General features: G+C 52.7%; 3 protein-coding genes and 1 long non-coding RNA gene across 5 annotated transcripts in view; 2 read left to right on the forward strand and 2 right to left on the reverse strand.

Annotated features, from left to right (window-relative positions):
* The window catches only part of PRPF8 (pre-mRNA processing factor 8), a 335,003-nt gene that overhangs the window by 47,263 nt on the left and 263,532 nt on the right, over positions 1-24,208 (reverse strand). The gene's annotated exons all lie outside the window — the stretch shown is intronic.
* Positions 2,787-8,223, reverse strand: TLCD2 (TLC domain containing 2). Its single transcript, XM_006741392.3, is given in 4 exon segments — positions 2,787-6,562; positions 7,116-7,198; positions 7,414-7,496; positions 7,705-8,223. Coding segments are annotated over 4 exon segments (795 nt in total). The 5' UTR covers positions 7,881-8,223; the 3' UTR covers positions 2,787-6,109.
* On the forward strand, positions 13,946-15,482 carry LOC145717472 (uncharacterized). The gene is made up of 3 exons (XR_014140711.1): positions 13,946-14,287; positions 14,650-14,791; positions 15,218-15,482. It is a non-coding gene; the product is annotated as an uncharacterized LOC145717472 (long non-coding RNA).
* WDR81 (WD repeat domain 81) overlaps positions 19,253-24,208 on the forward strand; it is a 15,981-nt gene continuing 11,025 nt past the window's right edge. The window contains exon 1 of one of the 2 annotated variants that reach the window (XM_006741393.3): positions 19,253-23,203. In XM_006741393.3, coding sequence (XP_006741456.2) covers positions 19,528-23,203 — 3,676 coding nt within the window. In that variant the 5' untranslated portion in view covers positions 19,253-19,527. The remainder of the gene's footprint in view (positions 23,204-24,208) is intronic. The other variant, XR_014140697.1, reaches the window with a different exon arrangement.

The raw sequence follows: 24,208 nt of genomic DNA on the forward strand, positions 1-24,208 counted from the left end.
CCGATGCGGGGCTCGATCCCAGGACCCTGGGATCATGACCTGAGCTGAAGGCAGCCGCTTAACCGACTGAGCCACTCAGGCGCCCCAATAAATAAAATCTTTAAAAAAAAAAAAAAAAGAAAGAAATACGACTTCAGAGGCAATTTATCCAACTTGATTGATCTTCAGTTGTCAGGTGGCTCCTATCATTCTACCTTGAAGTTTCTCCACTCCTCAGCCTTTCTATAAAGAAAGAGCAATATAGTGTAGAAGAAGGAGCCCTGAACCAAAGCAAAGACCTGGATTCTAATTCCGGCCGTGCCACAGACTAGCTGGGTGTGCTTGGATAAGTCACTTAACTTTTCTATGTTTCAATTTTCTGCAAAATAAAATAGTAAAACTGGATAGTCTTGAAGGTGATGTATTAAAAAAAACTCACGGGGCGCCTGGGTGGCTCAGTCATTAAGCGTCTGCCTTCAGCTCAGGTCATGATCCCAGGGTCCTGGGATCGAGCCCCACATCTGGCTCTCTGCTCGGGCGGGAAGCCTGCTTCTCCCTCTCCCACTCCCCCTGCCTGTGTTCCCTCTCTCGCTGTGTCTCTCTCTGTCAAATAAATAGATAAAAAATCTTTAAAAAAAAAAAGGACGTCTTTCACCCTACTTTATAAAAAAAACAACAACAAACTCACAGTTACAAGGGAAAACAAACTGAATCCATACTCACGTAAGCAAATCAAAAGTTTTTTGGCTTGTGTAATTGAAATTCCAGGGAAGTTCTGGCTTCAGGCAGAGTTTGATCTAGATACTCAAATGACGATAGAAATCTCCATCTGTGCCCCCTCTTTCTGTGGTTGCTTCATGCTCAGGGAAGCTCTCTTGCATCCTACTGGCTTAGCAATGTTAGCACACATGGGGTATCTTACCCAAAAGTTCTAGCAGAAGTCAAGGTGCTGAGGCTCAGAAGCTCTGCTTATGTGTCATGAACTCATTTCAGGGAAAGACGATATGGTGTTTTTTTTGTTTTGTTTTGTTTTTTTTCGATATGGTGTTTTGATTGGCTAGGCCTAGGTCACATGCCCATGGACAGAGGCATGAAAGAGGGGTGGTTTTTTGGGTTTTTTTTAAAGATTTTATTTATTTGACAGAGAGAGACACAGCGAGAGAGGGAACACAAGCAGGGGGAGCGGGAGAGGGAGAAGCAGGCTTCCCGCAGAGCAGGGAACCCGATACGGGGCTCGATCCCAGGACCCTGGGATCATGACCTGAGCTGAAGGCAGACGCTTAACGACTGAGCCACCCAGGCGCCCCAGAGGGGTGGTTTTTAAAGGAAAATCTCTACAGTGCTAGGCAGGCAAAAATAGCAGACGTTGGCCACAGGTGATGTAATGGGGAAAAAATGGGTTTGAGTCCAGACCCTGTCACTCACTAACTAGCTGGGAAAAACTGAGCAAATTATCTAACCTCTCTGAGCCTCAGTTTTCTCATCCAAATAATGGGATTAGTCTCTATCTATCGAGTGGGGTTAAATAGGAAAAAGCATAAAAGGTGAGTGACATGTGGGAGAAGCACAAGAGATGTTCAGCTCGGGATGCTGTGAATTTAGGTTAGTGATTCCAAGCAAACATTTCATTTCAATACAAGAGCAGTTCTTTGAAGAATAGCTTCCCTTATGTACTTTCCTGCTAAGTGAGGGCTCCTAATTTTCAGCCTGACACATCCAGATTTTATATAAGATAAAGCCTTGACAACTCAGTTATGGAGATTTCTGTTTAATTTTCTTGTTAACTCAAGATTAATTTGGCTGAAAGATTCTTTGGGTTTCAAACCTTGGCACTGAAAATCAGTCTAAATTGTCTGAATCCATTTGCTTGCTCTAAGCCCATTCCACTGAACAAATTGGGTTTGCTTTTTGATAGTGAAGGATCTTCGAACACTTGCGGGCTTTGTAGATCAAAAAGTTGGTGCCAAGAGGAGACCTTCCCAAAGCAAAGCTTCCACAATCCAGTGTTTCATTATAAATCAGACCACTAGAGCCAAGAAGAAGTGACTCAAAGAGACTGCATTCACAAAAGACTGATGCAATTATTTGCATAGCAATTTATTAATTTATGATCAGGATAGTGTTTCGAGACTATAAAATACCAATGTCCCCCATCCAAGAAAGTCACTCCCCTGTGCCAGAAGACAAATAATTCATCAGCCAGTAGCTTGGTGGCATGGAATCAGTCTTGGGGACCACTTCACTAGGCCATGATGAGGTCTGACAGATCACTGCCACAGTGACCCAACTCATGGTACCAAATGTAGCATTTGCCAACCTCTACATTTTTGAGCTTCTCTTTTCTAGGGACCCAACTGACCGTGCCTCTCTAGGACCCATCATCTATATCTTGTCCACACCATCTATAACTGGTCTACTTGATATCTACTTAATCAATTATAATTATAATGCAGTCCTGCCTTCCTGAAGTTTCACTGGGTCACCATGATGAAAATTTGTGTGATCCCAAATTCTTCAGGTGTTCTCTTTTGTCCTACCCCCACCAGTAGCTAATCTCACCCTTCCTGTACCAGTTTTACTAGTTAACCCACAGAAACAGTCATATGTCCATAATGGTCAAGGTCTTGACAACTCTCAGAGATACTATTGGCTGTTACCTGGAAGGGTACTCACTGGAACCGTGAATTTCACAGTGGCAAAAGAAAACATGCAGGGCTTGCGATGAATCAATATTGACCTCCACACATACTTAGGGAACAGATTCCTGCCATGGGTTTGCCACATTTCTTTCCTTTGTAAAAAAATTATTATTTATTTATTTGACAGAGAGACAGTGAGAGAGGGAACACAAGCAGGGGCAGTGGGAGATGGAGAAGCAGACTCCCCACTGAGCAGGGAGCCCGATGCGGGGCTCGATCCCTGGACTCTGGGATCATGACCTGAGCTGAAGGCAGACGCTTAACGACTGAGCCACCCAGGTGCCCCACCACATTTCTTTTTCTTTTTTTTTTTAGATTTTATTTATTTATTTGAGAGAGAGAGAATGAGATAAAGCATGAGAGGGGGCAGGGTCAGAGGGAGAAGCAGACTCCCCGCCGAGCAGGGAGCCCGACACGGGACTCGATCCCAGGACTCCAGGATCATGACCTGAGCCGAAGGCAGTCGCTCAACCAACTGAGCCACCCAGGCGCCCCACATTTCTTTTTCTTTGAAAACTCAAGACAATGTTTTTCTTAATCAAGACATTCAGTGAAGATGGCAGACTCAGTTTTGAAGATGCCACTTCTATTAAGGACACACACACTCTGAGAGAATTCTACTATTTCTCTATCTCAACTCTTATACCTTTACCTCTCTGGCTTTTGTCTGATTACATGAAATATCTCTGCTCTTATGTTCTGCCTGTATTTGCTTCCAGCTGTGGCAATTTCTCCTCAGTCTCTATTTGTTATTCTTCCCTTTGTGCTTTAATGACTCTACGATGGGCATCTCACACAATCCCCCCCTTAAATTTTCCCTATCTCTATTCTTTCTTTCTTCCTCTTTTCATCTATTTCCTCTTTTTCCTTCAGATATTTTTGTTTGTCTGGGTTTTTTTTTTTTTTCTTAGATCTTATTTTTTTTAGGTAATCTCTACACCCAACTGAGGCTCAGACTCACAACCCTGAGATCACACTGCTCTATCAACTGAGCCAGCCAGGTGCTCCCTTCCTTCGGATGTTTATTTAATCAGTCTGACCCCACCCCCTTCTTTCTCTCTCTGTGGTTCTCCTCAGTCCCTTTGCCTATTCTTCCATCTCAGTTTACATCCCTGATTCTGACTTCTCTTCATCTTCCTACCAGTCTCTGCCTATCAGTTCCTGCCAGGCTCTTTGTGTTTTGCACTGTAGCTGTTTGTCCTTTGTCTTTCTGCCCGTCTCCAACTCAACATATTTCCCACTTTCTTTTTCTGCCAGTGAATCTTTCCATTGAGTGCCTCCTCCACCTTCTGTTCTTCTGCTTCTCAGCTCCCCTGACTAATTCCCCTCATCTCTATTCCCCCCCTCTCTTCTCTCGCTCTGCCAATCTCTCAAAATGCCTCTCTTCCCTCCATCTCTCCTGAGTCTGGTTGTTCCTCTTTGTCACTCACTCTATTTCTCTGTCTAGACCATCTGTGCCTTGCACCCTTGGGGTCCCTTCCTGTCAGCTTTTATTTCTATTTTTCTTGCCCTCTTTGTTTATGCCCATTTTACCAGTTCTGTGACTTTGGTTCCCGTCAGCATCCATGACAGTCTTTCTTAACATTTCGCCAAGGATTCCCTGTCTTGCCCTCCATCTCTCTTCACCTCTGTCTCTTTGATACAGGTGATCCTTCTCTTTCTTTCTGTCCCTCAATCTATGTATGTCTATTTCTATCATCCCTTTTGTCTTTCTCTAGCTCAACTTTTGGGCAGAATTTTTTTGTTTTAATCTTCCTGTCTCTTGCTTTTGCTCATGTATCTTTTCTGTGGATAATTAAGGGTTATCTCTTTCTGTCCATTGTTTAGTAGAATAGCAATCTTAATCTGCTTTACACTTCCCATAACCTGGCTGTTCTGCCTGAAGAAAGGAGAGATTTTGTGCCATAGGGGAAAGAAAAGGCAGCAGAAGTGGTAGGGGAGAGGGGCGCCTGGGTGGCTCAGTCAGTTAAGCGTTGAACTCTTGATTTCAGCTGAGGTCACGATCTCAGGGTTGTGAGATCAAGCCTGGCGTTGGGTGTAGAGCTTACTTAAAAATAAAATTAAAAAAAAAAAAAGAATTTTTCCTGTCTCTTAAGTGAGATGAGAGAATGAAAATTGGATGGTTAAAAAATTACCCCAGGGGCACCTGGGTGGCTCAGTCGGTTAAGCACCTGACTCGTGGTTTCAGCTCAGGTCATGATCTCAGGTTTGTGAGATGGAGCCTGCTCAAGATTCTCTCTCTCTCTCTCCTATTGCCCCCACCTCTAAAAAAAAAATTGCATGGGAGAAAGGAGAGGACAAGCTTGCAAATGAATCCTAGTAGAGGGTCAGATATTCCTTAATCCCTCTGCAGGCAAGTGAAAGCCTTCCCTCATCTACTTCTACCCCTGCCTTCATCCTTCCATGAAAGCCTGGACCTTGGAAAACGTTACACTTGGCACCCAGAATGGGTGTTTAAGTCCCTGCTATGGCTCTGGACTTCAGTACTGTCCTAAGAAGACAGACCTAGTCCCATGCTCATTCCTTTAAGGATCTGCACTTTTGGACGCCTGGGTGGCTCAGTTGGTTAAGCGACTGCCTTCGACTCAGGTCATGATCCTGGCATCCCAGGATCAAGTCCCGCATCGGGCTCCCTGCTCAGTGGGGAGTCTGCTTTGCCCTCTTGACCCTCCCCCCTCTCATGCTCTCTCACTCTCTCTCCCTCAAATAAATAATAAAAAACCAAAATCTTTTCAAAAAAAAGAATCTGCATTTTCTTAGAAAAGGTCAGGAGATAGTAAGAAAATTTAAAAGGCAGATGCTGGGCTTTTTAAAAATTTAAAAGGCAGTAGGACTAGCAGTAAGTACAAACACAGTAGTGTGGCTTTGAGAACCAGAAATAGCAGCAACTCTAGTGGTCCAGTTCTTCTGTTTCTTGGCCACTAGTACGTCCATCCCTACTGCTACAGATAGCACCTGTTGTGGCCTCCTCCCCCTGCTAGAATTTGGTTGCAGGTGAGACCTCTCTTCCCTCTGAACCCACCCCCTCCACATTAGATCTCTCCGGTCCTAATAGGACCTCACCTTTCTTCACCTGTTCCTGTGTTAAAAGTAGAGGATGTCACTGGCAATTTCACTTAGCTTCATGCCTCCTGCCACCCCTTATTGGTAGCACTGGCCGTACCTCGAGTTAGTTTGCTGGAAGAAGCAGTCATCTGATGATGGAATTCACTGAACAATAGCCCAGTTTCCCACCCATCCATGAACATCAGCATTTCTTCTCAGATCCTAGGAATAGGGGAGGGGTGTGAGTGACTTGGAAGAGGGACCGAGATACTGAAAATTCAGTCCAGTCCTTACCCCAATGAAGGACTGTACACTGTAGACCACCATCTCCTTGTCCTGGCCCTACCTCCCCCAGGACTGGCAGAAGAGGAGCCTGAGGCTTCTCTCTAGTCTTTCAGGCTGAGAGTGGAATCATCCCTGGTGACAAGCTCACCATCACGACATCTCCTTGTGCCCCTGGTTTCCTTGTGCCCAGGGATGGGTGGATGAGGCTGAGACCGCAGGACATCGCTGACCAAAATACGGACACCCAGTGTGATGCTTAGGGCACCCACAGTGACCAGCCCAGTTGCACCAAGGATGACCAGAGGAGGAGGCACCTGGTGTTGCTGTCAGATCAGCCACAGACTCATCCACCCCAGAGGCACCAGGCGGAAGAGGACCAGGGTGGCCAGGGTGGCCCAGCTGGCCATGCGGAAGGCCAGGGATGGGGCCTGGTGAGAAAGCAGCAGCAACTGTCGTAGGTGCAGGCAGGCAGAGTTCAGCTCCAGGAGCAGAGACACCATAGAGAAGCCCACATAGTGGCTGGACAGAATGGCGGTGCCGAAGCAGCTCACTACCTGGGGAACCAGGGTCAGAGGTCAGAGGACCCTCCATGACCTCCCCCCCCAATCATGTACCAATATCCCAGGCCTTAAGACAGGGGCTCCCAAGCATTTTGTGGCACCCTATCAAAAACCTGCCCTTTATACTTACCCTTATGTTGGGGCCTGAATGGCCTTAAAATAACCCTTCCATAGGACAGAAGCAGCCTTGGCCCAGAGGCTCTCTCCCCTGGGGCAGCAGCAGCATCTGCACACTTCCATTCCTGGGCTTTCATGCCCCATGCCCACTCCCTATACTGGGACTCCCCTTTCTCAGAAAAGCTCCATATGCAACATTTCTGCAATCAGATGGGACACCCGAGGGAATCCAAGCTACTCAGGCAGTGCTCAGACTCCAGCTGTGGCTAGCAGTCAATCCTCTTCCCCCAAACCAGCCCAAGGTTGGGGAGATCAAGCACCAACAGGGGTCAGAGACTCTGGGAAGTCATTGGACAGAAACCTGAAGAGAAATTGGGGACCCCAGCCTGAGCATACCACCCTTCCTGTGTCTCCTTTCCCCAAGTCTCACCACCAAATGATGACACAGATGTTCCCAGGCCTGGCCCAAGGTCTGGTTCCACAGTATGTCAACTCCATCTGCCAAGAAATAACCTATGGGTGTGGCACGAGGGGGAGGGGCATTAGGCCTCCCCTAAGTTGTAGCTCCTGGAGAGGAATCTTCATCCCCTCCTTTTTCTGGGTCCTCAGTTTCCTTCAGCAAAGCTGCCAGAAACATTTGACCCCTATGGAGAGGGCAAAGGGGACGTGGAGTTACCATTGTTAGGTTGCTCCCCGACCAAATGGCCCGGCATTCCCTGCAGACTCACCCACGGACACAGCCACCAGCACCAGGGCCCAGGGCGGGTGGCCGTGAATCGGGTCGGCAGCCATCTGAGGGTACACCAACAGCCTGTAGGAGGGGGGGGCGGGAACCATGGTCAGCATCGTGCAGACTCAGACCCCATTCTCCCGCTGTGCACGCTCACCCCCCCATTCACACCCCCACCCGGTGTCAGACTGTCGAGGTCCCGCTTCGATTTTGAAGGTGCCCGCCGGGTCTTTCAATCTCAGCTTTCCACCCCTCACCCAGGTGCCTCCCGAACCTCTATACCCCGCACTCGAGCAGCGCCCCAACCCCTGTGAGCAGGCTGTACAGCAGGGAGAAACAGATGTTGCGCCACTTCCAACGGTCCTGGGCAGCGGATCCCGGCGCGGGCAGCAGCTGCAGCGCCCAGTGCAGCCCCCGGCAGGCGGCGAAGGAGGCGCCGGTCACAAGGAGCCCCCAAGACGCCATGGCCTGGTGGGCGGGCTAGATCCGGTTCAGTCCCTTGGACCCCCGCGCTCTCAGCCGGGACTCATCCAATGCCAGCTGCGGGCACTGCGCGCGGGCTTCCGGACAGGAACAGGTCCTCGGCCTCCCCGGCCCACCGCGCCCCTGGCGTCCGCTCCAACTTTTCCAGGGTTTGACCACGCCCCCATCACTCGGCTAGGTGGCGATTGGAGCAGCCGTGGGGCCGCGCCCCGGAGCCCCCGCAGCCGATCGCGTCCCGCCCTAGCCGGGGATGGAGGGTTGGGGGCTCCCGGGGACCAAGCCTGGCGACCGAGCTCAGGGGGACTTCCAGCATGTCGATAGGGGTCTTCCCCAACGCCATGTGTCCCAAACCCCTCGGAGCTCCAGCAATAGGTTGCTAATCTCACCTGACGCTCCCACAGGCCCCGCCCCATCGTCTTTCACCTCCTCTCCCCACGCTAACCTCTCACCTGCTGGTCATCCTTCTGCCCACTGCACCCTCCCCGACCTGAAGGTAGAGGCCAGCGCACACCCACTCGCACATGCTTAAACATCGCCACCGCCCTGCCCCGCACCACCCCCCGTCTCAGCTGTGGGGGTACCTCGCTTCCTTGGAGCCACCCTTTCCACCTCCCGAGGTTTCCAGACCTTTAGCACATCATAGCGACCCTAGGATTCCAACAGTCCTGTTCCTTTACGCTGTACCTTCAAACGGAACAACAGCTCCCATTTTGGAGAGGCGACCCACTGGGGACTCCTCCCCCAACCACTTTTGGGGGCCTACAGAGGAGCCTTGCTATTAGGAAGGGGAGGCAAAAGGAAACCACTCAACACCGAAGTCTTGAAAGGCACCCCTCCCCCAAGGGCTTGGTACACGGTAGGTGAATAGAATTCCCTCTTCCAATCTGAGGCGGCAAGGAGAGGCCACACAGGGTCACCTCAAGGTTGGGGCAGAATCAGAGAATAACAAAGACTGATAGGATTCTAGAACCTTTCAGCCTGGAGAGGAAAATCTGCGCCCCTCCCCCATCTTCCAACTCCTGAAGAGTGACAGGTTTTTACTGTTTTCCTTACTCCACTCCACACCTCTTAGCGGGCTGAAAGCCAGTAATTCAGAGCGCCGTTGCCATACATGGAAAGGGCAGATTCCAGCTACTCCCAGAGAATGAAGTTGTCCACATTCTCACAACCCCTTTTCTTCACCAAAACCCCATTATGTCCAAAGAGCTAGGGGCACCCCTTGATTCCTCCACACCCGCCTCTCCAAGCTTTTAAAAAAATTACACTGATTCTTTTAAATTTTATTACATGAAAACCATACACAATATAGAAAATTTTAAAGTTACAGAAAAGCCAAAGAGGAGAATTACAATGACTTTGTTCCACTGTGCAAAGATAACCACCATTAACATTTTGTCTTTTTCATCTGTTTTATGTATACAAGAATATACCCATCTTTTTAAAAAACAAAACTGAGATCACATAATACACATTATTTTTATAACCTTCTTAATATTCAAAGAGCATTTTTCTTTCCAGTCAAATGTTCTTCTACATGACTTTTAATGGCTGTGCGGTACACCATCTGGATGGATATACAATGATTTACTTAAGCAATCCCCCATTGCAAATTTTCATTACAGCAGAAAAGAAATGAATTCCCAATCAGACAGTTGCTTCTCATTTTCTCTATTGCAATACTGGGATGAGCATCTTGTGACTAAATCTTTAACTATTTTCTCAGGATAAATTCCCAAATGTAGAATGACTAGGTCAAAGGCGATGGAAACTTTTAGGGTATTTGAGACATATTACCAAACTGACATCCAGGAAGGCCGTACCAGTTTGCACCCCCATATGCAATGTATAGGAGTGTTATTTTAGTATTACTTTGCCAATACTGGGTCTTTCTTTTTTTAAAATATAGTTTGCTAAGGGAAAAATGCTTTCAGCTATATTTGTCTTTCTTTAATTACTAATGAAACACACTTTGTTTTTCATGGTTTTATCCATTTGAATTTCTTCTATGAATTTCCTTCGTATGTCCTTTCACAGCTGGTTCTTGTTCCTTGAGGCTGCTTTATATAAAAATTACAGGGTAGGGAGGTAGAAGTAGGAGAATGAAGCCGCAGGACACTTTAATACAGTCTCATATCTCTGAGGGAGGCAGTAAGTAACACTGGAGAGAAATAGTGAATGAGGCAGATGGCTGGGAGCTGGCTGTCCTCCCTCCTCCTGGGGTGCTCCTGCCCTTTATGGGTCCCCTCTGCAGGGTGCCCAGACAGGGCCCTGTGCTCTCCAGGCCTGGTCCTTCACTGGTCTTCTGCCTGCCTCTGTGTCCCCAGGCTGCTCTTCCTCATCTTTACTTCATGATGGGTGAGGATGGCAGAGCCACATACCCGGGGCTGGAGGGAGACTCTGTGGCCAGCGAAGCGGGGAGGGGAAGAAAGGATGGAAGCAATGTCCAGGGACAGAGCAATCTTTGTTGCAGACTATGAGTTGACTCAGTCTACCCACCCCCTCCACCGCAGTCCCACACACATCCAGCTTAGGCTGCAGGAGGATGGGTTTAATGATCTACTCTCCCCTAAATCTCTGTTTCTCATAAATGGAGACTAGGACCCTGCTATCTCCACACCTCCGGCTCCACAACAGGACAGCTTCCTACAGCCCCTGAATTTGGCCACCTTCAGGCAGGGAGACTGGGTCATGGTTGAACCACACCAGAGCCTGAGCCCCAAGAGTTAGACTGCATCAGAAGCTAGGGGGTGGTAGGTTTATACTGCTTGATGCCCCAAAGGGGGTCACATCCCATAACCCACCTCTCCTCATTGCTGGAGAGAACTGTCTGCCTGCACAAGCCGGAGCAGGGTCTCACAAATTATCCTGGAAGGTAAAGTGAGGAAAGAAACAGGAACAGCAGTTGCAACCCCATCAGGGGCTGCAGTCCTGTTTCGGGTGGCAGAGGAAGCCTGGGGCCACCTTTGCATGGTGGGATGTCAATGGAGAGACTGAGCTCCTCCTGGCCCCTTGCACTGGTCTAACCTTAGCACCCCCTTCTAACCCTCCCCCCACTCTCCTTCGGTTATGGTGTTCATGGATGGGGGGAGGGGCAATAGCTTATGTGAAAAGCTGTTTTGTTCCCACCCACAGGGAGAGGACAGCCCAGGCTCTGAGTAGCCTGTAGAAGTAGGCTTCTGATTCCCTCCTGCATACTCAACCATGTGATTCCCCATCTCACAGGTGGAGAAGCTGAGACAAGAGGTCTAAGGGTCCCACACATAGGTGATTATTCCTGAATCTAGAGTCTAGGCCAGTCTAAGGAAATAGAGGAAAAGGTAAGAGCATGGGGATGACTACTCAGATGGGAGTCTCAGTATGACCTTTTTCCTGAAGAAGAAATGTACTTTGGACCTCACCTGGAAAGGGAGTAGGAGCGAAAGGGAGACAAGGAAGGAGGGCCAAGAAAGACATCTGGGTAAAAGGGTAGACAGTTTTCTTTGCTCCTGTCATCATCCTCCTCTTGTCACACCAGTGTAGACCAACTATCCTTGGTTGGTCACAGCCATCTATTCCCCAAACCAACCAGGGTCTCTAATCTGAAATTGTTCTTTCTTGCTGGGCCAATCTGGCTGAAGGCTCTCCAACTGAACAAGGTCCCCTTCCCTCCCACTGTTCGGACCTTCCCAGCCCCAGTTCTGTCACCTTCCAGATGAAGGGGAAAGCAGCTCCTTCTCCTCTTCCTCCTCCTCCTTGAAGCCAGGGGCAGAGGGCAACAGTTCTTCAACTGGCAGCTTTAGCTGGGTCAGGACATAAAGCTTGCCACTGAAGAACTACTGCGGCTCAGCCAGGTGAGGATGTGGGAGGGACAGGCTCCTAAAAGGAAAAGGAAGAAAAAATGGGAAGGATCTGAGCAGGGCCATATCACAGGGACACTGTCCCACTGGCCATCAAAGTCCAGCTCCAACAGATGCTCAACCTTGTAACAAAGCGTTCTTGGCTCTGACCTGGGCCTGCAGGAGCGGTTAACTTCAGTAAGAAGCAAGAGGCAGCTCTAAACATACTTCCTTGTGCCTCTTTCCAGAACCGAAGGCTGTAGAGACCCAGGTCTGCTCTCACCCCTCCTTGCCCCAGCTATCCATGGAGGGCCCAGCCTCTTCAGCATTCAGAGAGGGCTGGACTTAGAACCCTGGACATACTCCACCAGTTGCCCAGGTACTAGGTGAGAAGTTACACCTTAGGTCCAGAAATGTGAGTTCAGTGATCAGGGAGTTCAGCTGGAAGAGTTTTGGGGGCCTACATCTGGGGAAGAGTGAGGAAGGGAGGAGGTCTAGAGTTTGGAAGGTCAGCAGAGCCTCCAGGGACTGTGAGGAGAGGACAGGGGACCAAAGGCTGGAGGGGAGGGAGGTATGGGCAGGGTGGATGGGCAGCTTCCCCAAGACTCTTAAATGCCAGGCATTCCGCTTGCGCATTCCGGGTACATCTGGTATGAATTCCAGGCTGTCTGCCGGCCCCTCCATGTCTGAACTTTGTTCCAAGTTCCAAGCCCCGCCCCCACAGTTCCAACGCATGAATCAGCAGGAAAAGCCGGGCCCTGCAGCATGGCCCAGGGAGGGGGCTGGGGGCGTGGCAGGCTTGAGGGCCGAGAGCTGGGGAGGGCGGGTCCGTGCTGACACTCAGTCCAAGGGCATGGTCCATGCCAGTGTGAGGAGCCAAAGGCAGTCTTGCCTTGAGAGGTCTATACTCAGAGGGTAAGAAAAATTAGGGTGGGGGTGGGAGGTTTTCAAATTACAAAAACCCTCTTGGGGAGACATGAACTTTGTGGTATCTTCCTTCCCCCAGGTGACCAGTCCAACTCCTTCCCACTCTCCTCTGTCTGAGCCAGCTCTGTTCAGCCCATAGGACTCAACGGCTGCTCAGAGTCTGTGCCAAGCAGGTGCCCTTGGCTGCAGGGCGGGGTGGGCCCAGGGCACTGACCCTCTGACCAGCTGCTCCATCAACTCTTTGGCACCCTGACAATTCCTAGCCCAGTCTGACAGCCAGGATGACAGGCCAAATGAGTTGGAGGCTGGAACTAGGGCCGGAGGGAGGTGGGGGCGATAGCCTAGCGAGAGGCCATAGGGAGGGGCCAAGAGTTGGCCGAGAGGTGGGGAGAGAGGGAGCCCAGTGATGACTAACCCAGGCGCCCCACCCAGCCAGCCGGCTTCCCAGGCGGTCACGGCCAGGCCTGGGCTAGGGGCCCCACAACCGGACATGCTGGGGGGAGGTGCAGAGGTGACCTTCTCTGGGCCCAAGACGGCCAGTTAGGCTGGGGAGGGGGGGTTAGAGTTTCCAGGTCCTCCTCCAGCCCGCTTCCCCCACCAACCGCGGTGAAACCCTAACCTTTGGGTTGCATAAGGCCCCCGCACCGCCGCCCCCTACTCCTCTCCCCTCCCCCCTTACATAACATCCCCTGGAGGGAACGAGAGGAGGGGCCGGCCCGCCCAGAGACCCCTTCCCTGCCAGGGCGCTCAGTTGGCCCTGACCAACTGACTGCCAGTAGAGGAAAACTATCTCCCCGCTACCCGCCCAGTCCAAACCCTCCCCAAGCTGGGAGGCCAGTTCTCGTATCCGCTGACCAGGAGGCGCCGAGGTTAGCTGCCCCTAACCCTCTGGCCCCTCGTCTTCCTTCTAGCCACTCTGCAAAACCCTCCGCCACGACTGTCGTTCCGTTCTCTTTCTTTAAACCTCCTGCCACACTACTCCAGCCAGTCCAGGCCCCCTCTCCCCAAAGGCTTCCCTGCCCCCGCCGCCCCCTTACCCCTCCCCCGGAAGGGCAGGGTGTGGCCACCAGGACCCTACTTTCCCCCATTACCCCATTAGCATGGTTCCCTCCAGTGCGACCGGGACCCCAGCTCACACCCACCTGGTGCTGGGTGGGGGGGGGGTTGCTGAGGGTAAGGGAGTAAATCAGTGCGTCCGTTCCCCACGGCCGGCGGCGCTGTGTCTTCCCTGCGCCCAGCACACACCGGCTCCAGTCTCCGATCAGCTGGCGGCGTCGTGACGCACAAGCTGCGATTGCACCGCCCAGGGCCAATCACCGCCCACTGCTGGGCAGCGTGACCACACCCACTCGGGGGCGCCAGCGCTTCGCCCAGGTCCCGCCTCTCCGGGCGTCTTAGCTCTGATTGGCAAGGAGGCCACCCCTTTGCCTGGTGGAGCTGCGCTAGGCCACGCCCACCAACTCACGAGCTCGCCAATAGATGAAAGGGTGTGGCTGAGCCCTCCGCCTAAGGCCGCTTGCTTCGAGAGCGCTACGTCAAACCAGAGTCCTAAAGAGCAGAAGGAAGTAAAGGCGTGTGTGTTTGCAGTGCACACTGGTCAATGTAGTTCTCGGTCTGACACCTCGTTCCCAGAATCCAGCGCGCTCTGTGAGTTGGCATTTTTAAACTCATTTCTGAATCCATCCCGGCGAAGTCCTTAAAGGGCTACAGCCCCACCTTTTGGGAGCCGTGAGTGCTTCTTTTAAGACTACCCCAAAACGGATTCGCTGACTTCTGCGCATTAGGCAATAGCTCTCTAGGGAAAAATGGAGCAGGCGAAGCAGCAGGAGTGGGTAGAACTGAAGGTGGAAATCAGCCTCTAGGGCAGCAGGCTCTTCCATTGGATGAGGACTCCTGAGGGTTTTTGGGGAAGGGAAAACTGCCCACCTCGCCTAGTGCTAGCTTTCACTGGAGAGATCTAGTCCTCCTCTCCTGGCGGGCTCTTACTAACCAGGAGACTTTTCTTGTAGAGTATGTCTTGTCCCAGTCGTAGACAGAGCCTCTCAAGCCGCAGACTCCTAACAAAAGATTCATAGTACAGTCTTCACCTGAGGGTAGAAGCAAGACTTGTGGTTGGAAACTAGGGGATGGGTCGTGCCAAAGTGTCAACTGGTAAGCAACCCCATCCTCTGCCTAATACTCCATTCTGTCCCGCCCTCCAGAAGCCTTTCACTGACTCAGGCCTACTTAGAAGGGATTTCAAAGGTAGAGACCAATGAGGAGGCTGCCCCTTCCCCAGGGGCCAATCAGAGCCTTGGGGGGGGCGGGGAATGGGCAAAATCGAGAGGAACCCAATGACTTGGCAAAAGCTGCTGAACCGCTTATTTAAAGGGGCAAGTCTGGGACCCGTGGCAATTTATCACCCACCCGCCCCCACCCCGCTCTCCCAAAGACGAACGTGTGGACGGGGGTCCATGACCTTTCCATAGGCTCCCAATTGAGTGTAAGGGTAACTGAGCCGGAAGGATGAGTCTGGGGTGTGAGATAGTTTCTCTGTATTAAATACGGGCTCCACCAAGTAATTGCTGTGGTTCCTAGGAGCTCCAGAATTTTGAGCCTGCGTTCAGAACATTGTGCCTTTAAGGAAACTTCCTGCCTTCCACCCCAGTAACAGCTGATTGTTGGAAAGTGTGACCTCAGGGGACGAATCAGCTGTTACCACATCCTCCTCCAGGCCTGCCCTCCTCCATCCCCTTATCCCCCCCCCCCCCCGCGCCTCCGCCCCAACCCTCTTGGGTCGTGAGGGAAGAAAGGAGATGGAACCCCAGATATGGGGGACCTGCTTGTATGTTCTTTCCGCTTTCACTCCAAGATTGTGTCCCTCCTCCCTCTCGCCGCCGCCCCCCCCCCCCAAGTCTGCTGGTTAGTTCTTCAGAGGTTCTGAGCTTGGAACGAGAGGTATTTCCTGTCTGCACAGTCAGCTCGGATCTGCCTTCGCAGGTCTAGAAGGAGGCCAGTATTGGGGAAGCCCAGAATGGTGGCTGGCTGTGTGTGTGGGTGCTCCAGGAATAGGTGCTGGGGAAGGTCCAGTGAAGCAGCAAACCAAACGTAGAGGAGAGGAATGGCTGTGGAAAGCAAGCCTCCTGGGGTCAGAACCCTGCTCCCCAGGCCATTTGCCCCCTACTCCCTACTCAAGTTGCCCTATTCCTTCCCAGACAGGGACCAGCTAAGGGGACTCTCTTGGCTTTGCCCATTCACTCCACTTTTACCCTAGATGCCACCTGGCCCTTGTTTTATTTACATTCTCACCCTCCACAGCAAGGGTGCTAATGTGGATCTTCACTGGGGCTGCAGGTGGAAGGCACTGATCCCAGGAACCAGGGGCTTTGACTGGGAAGTCCTGCAGGAAGACCCAGGTAAATATTTTACCCCAGCCCTGAGCTGGGGAGTCAGGGTCATTCCAGGACAAACTTAGTGTGAAGTCCCAGGACTGACTTGGCAAGGTTGGGAGAAACTGAGCAGGGCCTTGGCCAAGCTTGGAAGAAAGAGAAACCTCACCAGCTGCCCCCATTATCCATTATCCTTATCTTGGAAGTCCCATCCCCTTCCTACCCAAGGCCTTTGGGGTAGGCCTATCCCCACTTTGTTCTGCTAACTCTCCCTCCCCTCACCCTCCCACCCCATAGAGCAAAAGCACAGGCTTTGAGTCCAGGGTTTCTCAACCTCAGCACTATCGACATTTTGGGCTAGATAATTTCTTGTTGTGGGGGCTGTCGTTTGTAACATACTTAGCAGCATCCCTGGCCCCCTAGATGAAATTAGCAACATCCCTACCCTGCAGTTAGGACAACCACAAGTGTCTCTGGACATTACCAGATGTGCCCTGGTAGCCAGAATCTCCCCCAGTTGAGAATTATGGAATTAGACAAACTTGGATTCAAATTCCAGCCCTTACCAGCTGTGAACTTGATGAAGATACCCAACATCTCTGCACCTCAATTTCCTCATCTACAAAAGAGTGAATAATAAATTCACGGTTTAGGGGCGCCTGGGTGGCTCAGTCGTTAAGCGTCTGCCTTCGGCTCAGGTCATGATCCCAGGGTCCTGGGGTCGAGCCCCTCATCGGGCTCCCTGCGCCGCGGGAGGCCTGCTTCTCCCTCTCCCACTCCCCCTGCTTGTGTTCCCTCTCTCGCTGTGTCTCTCTCTCTGTCAAATAAATAAAATCTTCAAAAAAAAAAAAAAATTCACGGTTTATTGTAGGTATTAAAAAAGGATTATATTTGAAAACACCTAGCACAATATCTGGCCCACAGTTGGTGCACTAAATGTTAGCTTCCTTCAGTTTTCTCCCTGCCAGATCAGCAAGAACTAACCTCACTCAGCCTGGGCTGACTGCCTGGGCAGCTGCAGCTTCCCTCCCTGACTATCCAAGCCATGACCTCCAGGAAACTCAATATTGAAGTTGGCAAAAGGGAGTGGCTAATTTGGTCCCAGATTCCCCAAAGCTCAAGGGTGCTTGGGTTGGGATTCCACGGAAATGTGGGAATTGAGCTGTTACAAATCATTACATCAAGATGTGGCCTGCAGAATGAACTGGGGAGCTTGTTAAAAATTCAGATTCCTGGGTCTCACCACAGACTACTGAATCAGAAGTACATCATCAAGTTTGAAAACCACTGTTTTAGGCCTCGGATTGGGGAAGGAGTCAGTGCTCCAGAAATCTTAGTGCACCAGTGCCCAGCATTGTAAGGCCATCCTATTCAAGGGAAGAAAAGAATCCTTAAGTTATGGTTAGTTACACTCAAGGTCATTGTTGTATTGCAACGAAACCACTAGAGGGCAGAGCACACACCGACTTGCAGGGAGAAAAAGCAGCGCCTGCTCAGTCTGGGTAAACAGACCAGAGCAAAGACCAGGTGGACCCAATTTTATTGTTCCTTAGCAGCAGGCACTACCTTTTATCAAAACCCGTTCTCTTGCCTTCAGGTACTCAGACCAAATTTGGGGATGGAGATTGTCAAGGAACCCGTAATTTCTCAGGTGAAAAAATAGTACTGTATGGCCAAGGAGTACAGTGAACATTGGTTTGAGAATGAGATAGTCTGAGTTTGAATCTTGGCTCTACCACTTCTTACCTATGTGACCTTGGGCAAGTTACCTAAGGGTGCCAGCTTCCTCATCCTAAATGCTAATAAAAATATCTTCTTAAAAGGGCTGTGGTGAGGATTAAACAAAACAAGATATGCAAAGTGCTTAGCAGGGTGCCTGGCTCCTAATCAGTGCTCCAGGAGTGATGGTTATAAGTTATTCCTGCCCAAGGCCATGTGACCAAGCACATCAGGGCTCCCGCTGCTTCAAGAAAGAGGATACAGATGGAATCAGATCACAGCCGAGCCATTTGTTTCTTCTGTAATTAGGACTGTAGTTTTTCTTGTCTTTATGGATCCCCCAAACCTCTACACCAAACTCCTCCACAACGCAAAATCTCCTTCTAGGAGAGACTCAAAAAAAAAAAACACAAAAAAACAGCCGGTGGTTTTACTATAATGGCCTCTCTGTCCTGCAAATGAGTCAGAACTGAGTTTTGGAGCCAGCTCTCTGGTTTCTGCTCCCTATCCTGTGCTGCATCCTCCTCCCCCACCCCAGCCAAAGTAGCAACTGCAAGGCTCTGACCACAGCAGCAGGCTCTGACACCGCAGAGGCAGATCTTCAACGGGAAGTCTTGGGGGGAACATTTCCTCCCAAGAACTACAAGCATCTGGGCCTGGGACACTTCTCTCCCTCTCAGATCGCCCAGAATTTGAAAGAAAGAGAGAGAGAGCCCCAAGAGGGCTTGCGGGGTGGGGAGAGGCGCGGAGGGAGTACTCTAGGGCAGAAAGTTTGTGCACCAGCTTCTAGGTTTCCATTCTGCCACTGGGCAAGTCTCTTTGGTGGCTCTTGGTAATCACTTGTAAAATATAAACAATATTAACTGTCTTTTCTACCTCAAGGGTTGTTGTAAAGACCAGATGGAGTGTTACTGATGAAATGTACTGTAAAACTAAAAGCCCCTTCACTTGGTAGGCAGCATGGAGGCGCTGAAGGGACTTAACGTCAAAAGCCCCAGCTCTAGCCTGCGGTTTCTTATCTGTAAAACCAGAGGGGCGGGTGGGATCAGCCCGCTGAAGACTGGAATCTCCGGGAAAATCCTCCTTTTTTTTTTTTTTTTTTAAAGATTTTTTAATTTATTTTTTAGAGAGCGAGCGAGAGAGAAACAGCATGAGAGGGGAGAGGGTCAGAGGGAGAAGCAGGCTCCCCGCCGAGCCGGGAGCCCGATGTGGGACTCGATCCCGGGACTCCAGGATCATGACCTGAGCCGAAGGCAGACACTTAACCATCCGAGCCACCCAGGCGCCCACCGGGAAAACCCTCCTTAAATCCGCGTTCTGGTGCGTGCAGGAGGAAGCAGGGAAGGGAGGGGAAACCTCGTGGGCCGTTCAGCATCTCCCTCCCCTGCTCCCTGAGGAAACGAAGCCGCCACCTGACCGGAGCAGAGCCCGGGGAGGGAGGGCACCGAGGCCTGCCAGGCGGTGGCGCCGGCGGGAGGCGCGGTCCGGCCGGCCCATTTGAGCCACGTGCGGTTGTTTCCGTGCCGGGGCGGTCACGTGAGCCGCGTCAGCTGACCGGTCACGGCAGAGCCCGACTCAGGCGCCCCGCAGCCCCTGCCCGGCTGCGCCCGGAGCGCGGGACCCTGCAGAGGGGTAAGAGCGTCCCCGCCCTCCCTTCCTCTGTCCCCGGCTCCCCGCCCCCGCCGCGAGGGCCCGGTCCCTCGCCCATCCCTCCCCGCCCGGCCTGGCACCCCGGAAACCATCGCGGGCAGGGCCGTGGCCGGGCTCAGCCCCGCGCTGCCCCCAGGCGGCCGGGAGGGGATGGCGCTGGGGAGCAAGGGGCGGGAAGTCGCTGCTACCCACGGGACTGACGGCTGGTCCCCGCCCCCAAGCCCCGACATGGAGGAGCTGCTCCAGAGCGTGGAGAGGGACCTGAACATCGATGCCCGGCAGCTGGCTCCGGCCCCGGGGGGCCCGCACGTGGTGGCCCTAGTGCCCGCGCGCTGGCTGGCCAGCCTCCGCGAGCGCCGGCTGCCCCCCGGACCCTGCCCCCGGGCAGAGGGCCTGAGCGAGGCGGAAGTGAGGACTCTTCTGCAGCGCTCCGTGCAGAAGCTGCCCGCCGGCTGGACGCGCGTGGAGGTGCACGGGCTGCGGAAACGGAGGCTGTCCTACCCCCTGGGCGGCGGCTTGCCCTCTGAGGAAGGGTCCAGCAGCCCTGAGACCCTCACTCGCTTCATGCAGGATGTGGCTGCCCAGAATTATCGCAACCTGTGGCGTCATGCTTATCGCACTTACGGGCAGCCCTATAGTCATAGCCCTGCCCCTTCAGCTGTCCCTGCGCTGGACTTAGTGCGACAGGCTCTGCAGAGGGTCTATGGTTGTTCCTTCCTCTTGGTGGGTGAATTTACCCAATGCCCATCATCCGCAAGAGATGGTCCCTGTCCCCCTCGGGGCAGCCTGGCCTGTCCCAGTCTTTTGCGAGCTGAGGCCCTGCTGGAGTCTCCAGAGATGCTCTACGTGGTGCACCCGTACGTGCAGTTCTCCCTGCATGATGTGGTCACCTTCAGCCCTGCCAAGCTGACCAACAGCCAAGCTAAGGTGCTCTTCATTCTCTTCCGTGTGCTGAGGGCTATGGATGCCTGTCACCGCCAGGGACTGGCCTGCGGGGCGCTAACTTTGCACCACATCGCCCTAGACGAGAAGCTTTGCAGTGAGCTTCGGCTGGACCTGAGTGCTTATGAGAGGCCCCAGGAGGATGAGCATGAGGAGACCCCTGTGGCAAGGGATGGGCCAGGCATTGCACCTGGGGAGGAGGGAGGAGGGGGACCTGGGTGTCCCACCTGCCAGGAGGAACTTCGGGGCCTTGTGCTAGATTGGGTCCATGGCCGCATCAGCAACTTCCACTACCTCATGCAGCTAAATAGGTTGGCAGGTCGGCGGCAGGGGGATCCCAACTACCATCCAGTGCTACCCTGGGTGGTGGACTTCACCACACCCCATGGGCGCTTTCGAGACCTACGTAAGTCCAAGTTCCGCCTCAACAAGGGGGATAAACAGCTGGACTTCACATATGAGATGACGCGGCAGGCGTTTGTAGCCGGTGGTGGGGGTGGTGGGGAGCCACCTCATGTTCCTCACCACATCTCAGATGTGCTCTCCGACATCACGTATTATGTGTACAAGGCTCGGCGGACACCCCGCTCGGTGCTCTGTGGACATGTGCGTGCACAATGGGAGCCCCACGAGTATCCCGCCAGCATGGAGCGCATGCAGAGCTGGACACCTGACGAGTGCATTCCTGAGTTCTACACCGATCCCTCCATCTTCTCCTCCATCCACCCTGACATGCCTGACCTGGATGTGCCAGCCTGGTGCGGCTCCAGCCAGGAGTTCGTGTCCGCCCACCGGGCGCTGTTGGAGAGCCGAGAGGTGTCCCAGGACCTGCACCATTGGATTGACCTCACATTTGGCTACAAACTCCAGGGCAAGGAGGCTGTGAAAGAGAAGAATGTGTGTCTGCACCTGGTAGATGCCCACACGCACCTGACCAGCTATGGCGTGGTGCAGCTCTTCGATCAGCCGCACCCCCAACGCCTGGCTGGGGCTCCTGCCCTTGCCCCTGAGCCCCCACTCATCCCCAGAGTGCTGTTCCAGACCATCCAGGAGAGCATAGGCCGGGAGGACTTACCTGGACAGCTTACGAATGGGGTGGGCAGGCTGGTTTTGGAGGCCACTCCCTGTGAGGCTGGCTGGGTCAGAGACCGGCCTGTGGCAGGGGAAGATGACTTGGAACAGGCCACAGAAGCTCTGGATTCCATCTCCCTCACGGGGAAAGCGGGTGACCAGCCAGGTTCCTCCTCATCTGCCTCTAGTCAAGCGCCCCCGGGCCTCCTGTCTTTCTCAGTGGCCTCGGCCTCTCGACCAGGCCGCAGGAGCAAACCTGCTGGGGCAGACCCTGGGGAAGGTGAGGAGGGGAAGATTCTTCTTCCCGAGGGCTTCAATCCTGTGCAGGCTCTGGAAGGGCTAGAGAAACTGGGCAACTTCCTGACCAAAGGCCTAGGGAGCCAGTTGGAGGTGTCTGAGCAGCCCCAGGTCCAGCCAGCCGTGCAGCTGCGGGAACTCTTCCATCGGGACATGCAGGCGCTGGGGGTTCTGTTGGCCGAGATGGTGTTTGCCACCAGGGTCCGAACGCTGCAGCCTGATGCACCTTTGTGGGTACGCTTTGAGGCTGTTCGGGGGCTCTGCCTACGCCACCCCAAGGAGGTCCCCGTGTCTCTGCAGCCCGTGCTGGACATACTCCTGCAGCTAAGTGGACCTGAAGGCCCTGTGGTAGCAGGGAGGGGCAAGCTGGCCCCACTCTTTGAGTACAGGCCCGTCTCCCAGGGATTGCCCCCACCCTGCCCGGCCCAGCTCCTCAGCCCCTTCAGCTCTGTGGTTCCCTTCCCCCTGTACTTCCCGGCGCTACACAAGTTCATCCTCCTGTATCAGGCAAGACGTGTGGAGGACGAGGCCCAGGGGCGGGAGCTGGTGTTTGCTCTGTGGCAGCAACTGGGTGCAGTGCTGGGTGACATCACCCCGGAGGGCTTGGAGATCCTGCTGCCCTTCGTGCTGTCACTCATGTCTGAGGAGCACACGGCCGTGTACACAGCCTGGTACCTATTTGAACCTGTTGCTAAGGCCCTGGGCCCCAAAAATGCTAATAAGTACCTCCTGAAGCCTCTCATTGGTGCCTACGAGAGCCCCTGCAGGTTACACGGCCGCTTCTACTTGTACACGGACTGCTTTGTGGCCCAGCTGATGGTGCGGCTGGGCCTGCAGGCCTTTCTCATCCACCTGCTGCCCCACGTCCTACAGGTGCTGGCTGGCATGGAGGCCTCCCAGGAGGAAAGCAAGGGCCTGGCGGGTGCCCCCGAGGATGAGGAGAGTGAGCTCCCAGGGGCCAGGCCCAACTCCTGTGCTTTCAGGGAGGAGATTCAGATGGATGGTGAGCCTGCTGCCTCCTCGGGCCTGGGGCTCCCAGACTACACGTCTGGTGTCAGCTTCCATGACCAGGCCTACCTCCCTGAGACCGAGGACTTCCAAGCTGGGCTCTACGTGGCTGAGTCCCCACAGCCCCAGGAAGCTGAGTCCGTGAGCCTGGGTCGGCTGAGTGACAAGAGCAGCACCAGCGAGACCTCCCTGGGCGAGGAGCGGGCTGCAGATGAGGGCGGTGCTCCTGTGGACAAGAGCAGCCTCAGGTCAGGCGACAGCAGCCAGGACTTGAAGCAAAGCGAGGGCTCAGAGGAGGAAGAGGAGGAGGAGGAAGCCTGTGTGGTGTTGGAGGAGGAGGAGGGAGACGGGGAGCAAGACGAGATCACCAGGGCATCTGAGCTCACTCTCTCCGACACTGTGCTGTCCATGGATACGGTTGTGGCCCGAGGTGGCGAGACAGATGGGGAGGAAGAGGAAGGGCCGCTGACTGAGCAGTCGGAAGGCAAAGAACAGAAGATCCTCCTTGGTGAGTTCTCAGGCCTTAAGGTCTTGGTCAAACAGTCCTCTGGTTGGTTATGTATGTGTGTAATCTTTACACCCAACATGGGGCTCAAACTCATGACCCTGAGATCAAGAGTCCCGTGTTCTTCTGACTGAGCCAGCCAGGCACCCTGTGGTGTTTTGTTTTTTTTTTTAATTCCAGTATATTTAACATGCAGTGTTTTATTAGTTTCACATGTATTATATAGTGATCCAACAATTCTGTACATTACTCTGTGCTCATCACGGCAAGTGTACTCTTAATCCCCACCACCTATTTCCCCCATCCCCCCACCCTCTTCCCCTCTGGTCACCATCAATTTGTTCTCTAGAGTTAAGTCTGTTTTTTGGTTTGTCTCTCTCTCTTGCTTCTTTGCTCTTTTTTTTTAAGATTTATTTATTTGAGAGAGAGCACGCACAAGCATGCACACATGCTGGGGAGGGGCCGAGGGAGAGGGAGAGAGTATCTTAAGCAGACTCTGCACTGAGCACCGAGCCTGACGCAGGGCTCGGTCTCACGACCCTGAGATCATGACCTGAGCCAAAACCAAAAGTCGGACACTTAACCAACTGTGCCACCCAGGCACCCCATGCTCTTTTGTTTTGTTTCTTAAATTCCACATATGAGTGAAATCATAAGGGATTTGTCTCTCTCTGGCTGACTTATTTTGCTTAGCATTATACTCTAGGTCCATTCATGTTGTTGCAAATGGCAAGATACGATTCCTTTTTTTTTTTTTTTTTAAAGGTTTTATTTATTTATTCATGAGAGACAGAGAGAGAGGCAGAGGGAGAAGCAGGCTCCCAAGGAGCAGAGAGCCTGACGCGGGACTCGATCCCAGGACCCTGGGATCATGACCTGAGCCGAAGGCAGATGCTTAGCCATCTGAGCCACCCAGGCGCCCGATACGATTCCTTTTTATGGCTGAATAATATTCCATTGTGTATATATTACATCCTTTATTTATTTATTTATTTTTAATTTTTTTTT

The sequence above is a fragment of the Leptonychotes weddellii genome, chromosome 15 (assembly GCF_054177405.1).
Source record: "Leptonychotes weddellii isolate Sample4059 chromosome 15, ASM5417740v2, whole genome shotgun sequence".
Taxonomy (NCBI): domain Eukaryota; kingdom Metazoa; phylum Chordata; class Mammalia; order Carnivora; family Phocidae; genus Leptonychotes; species Leptonychotes weddellii.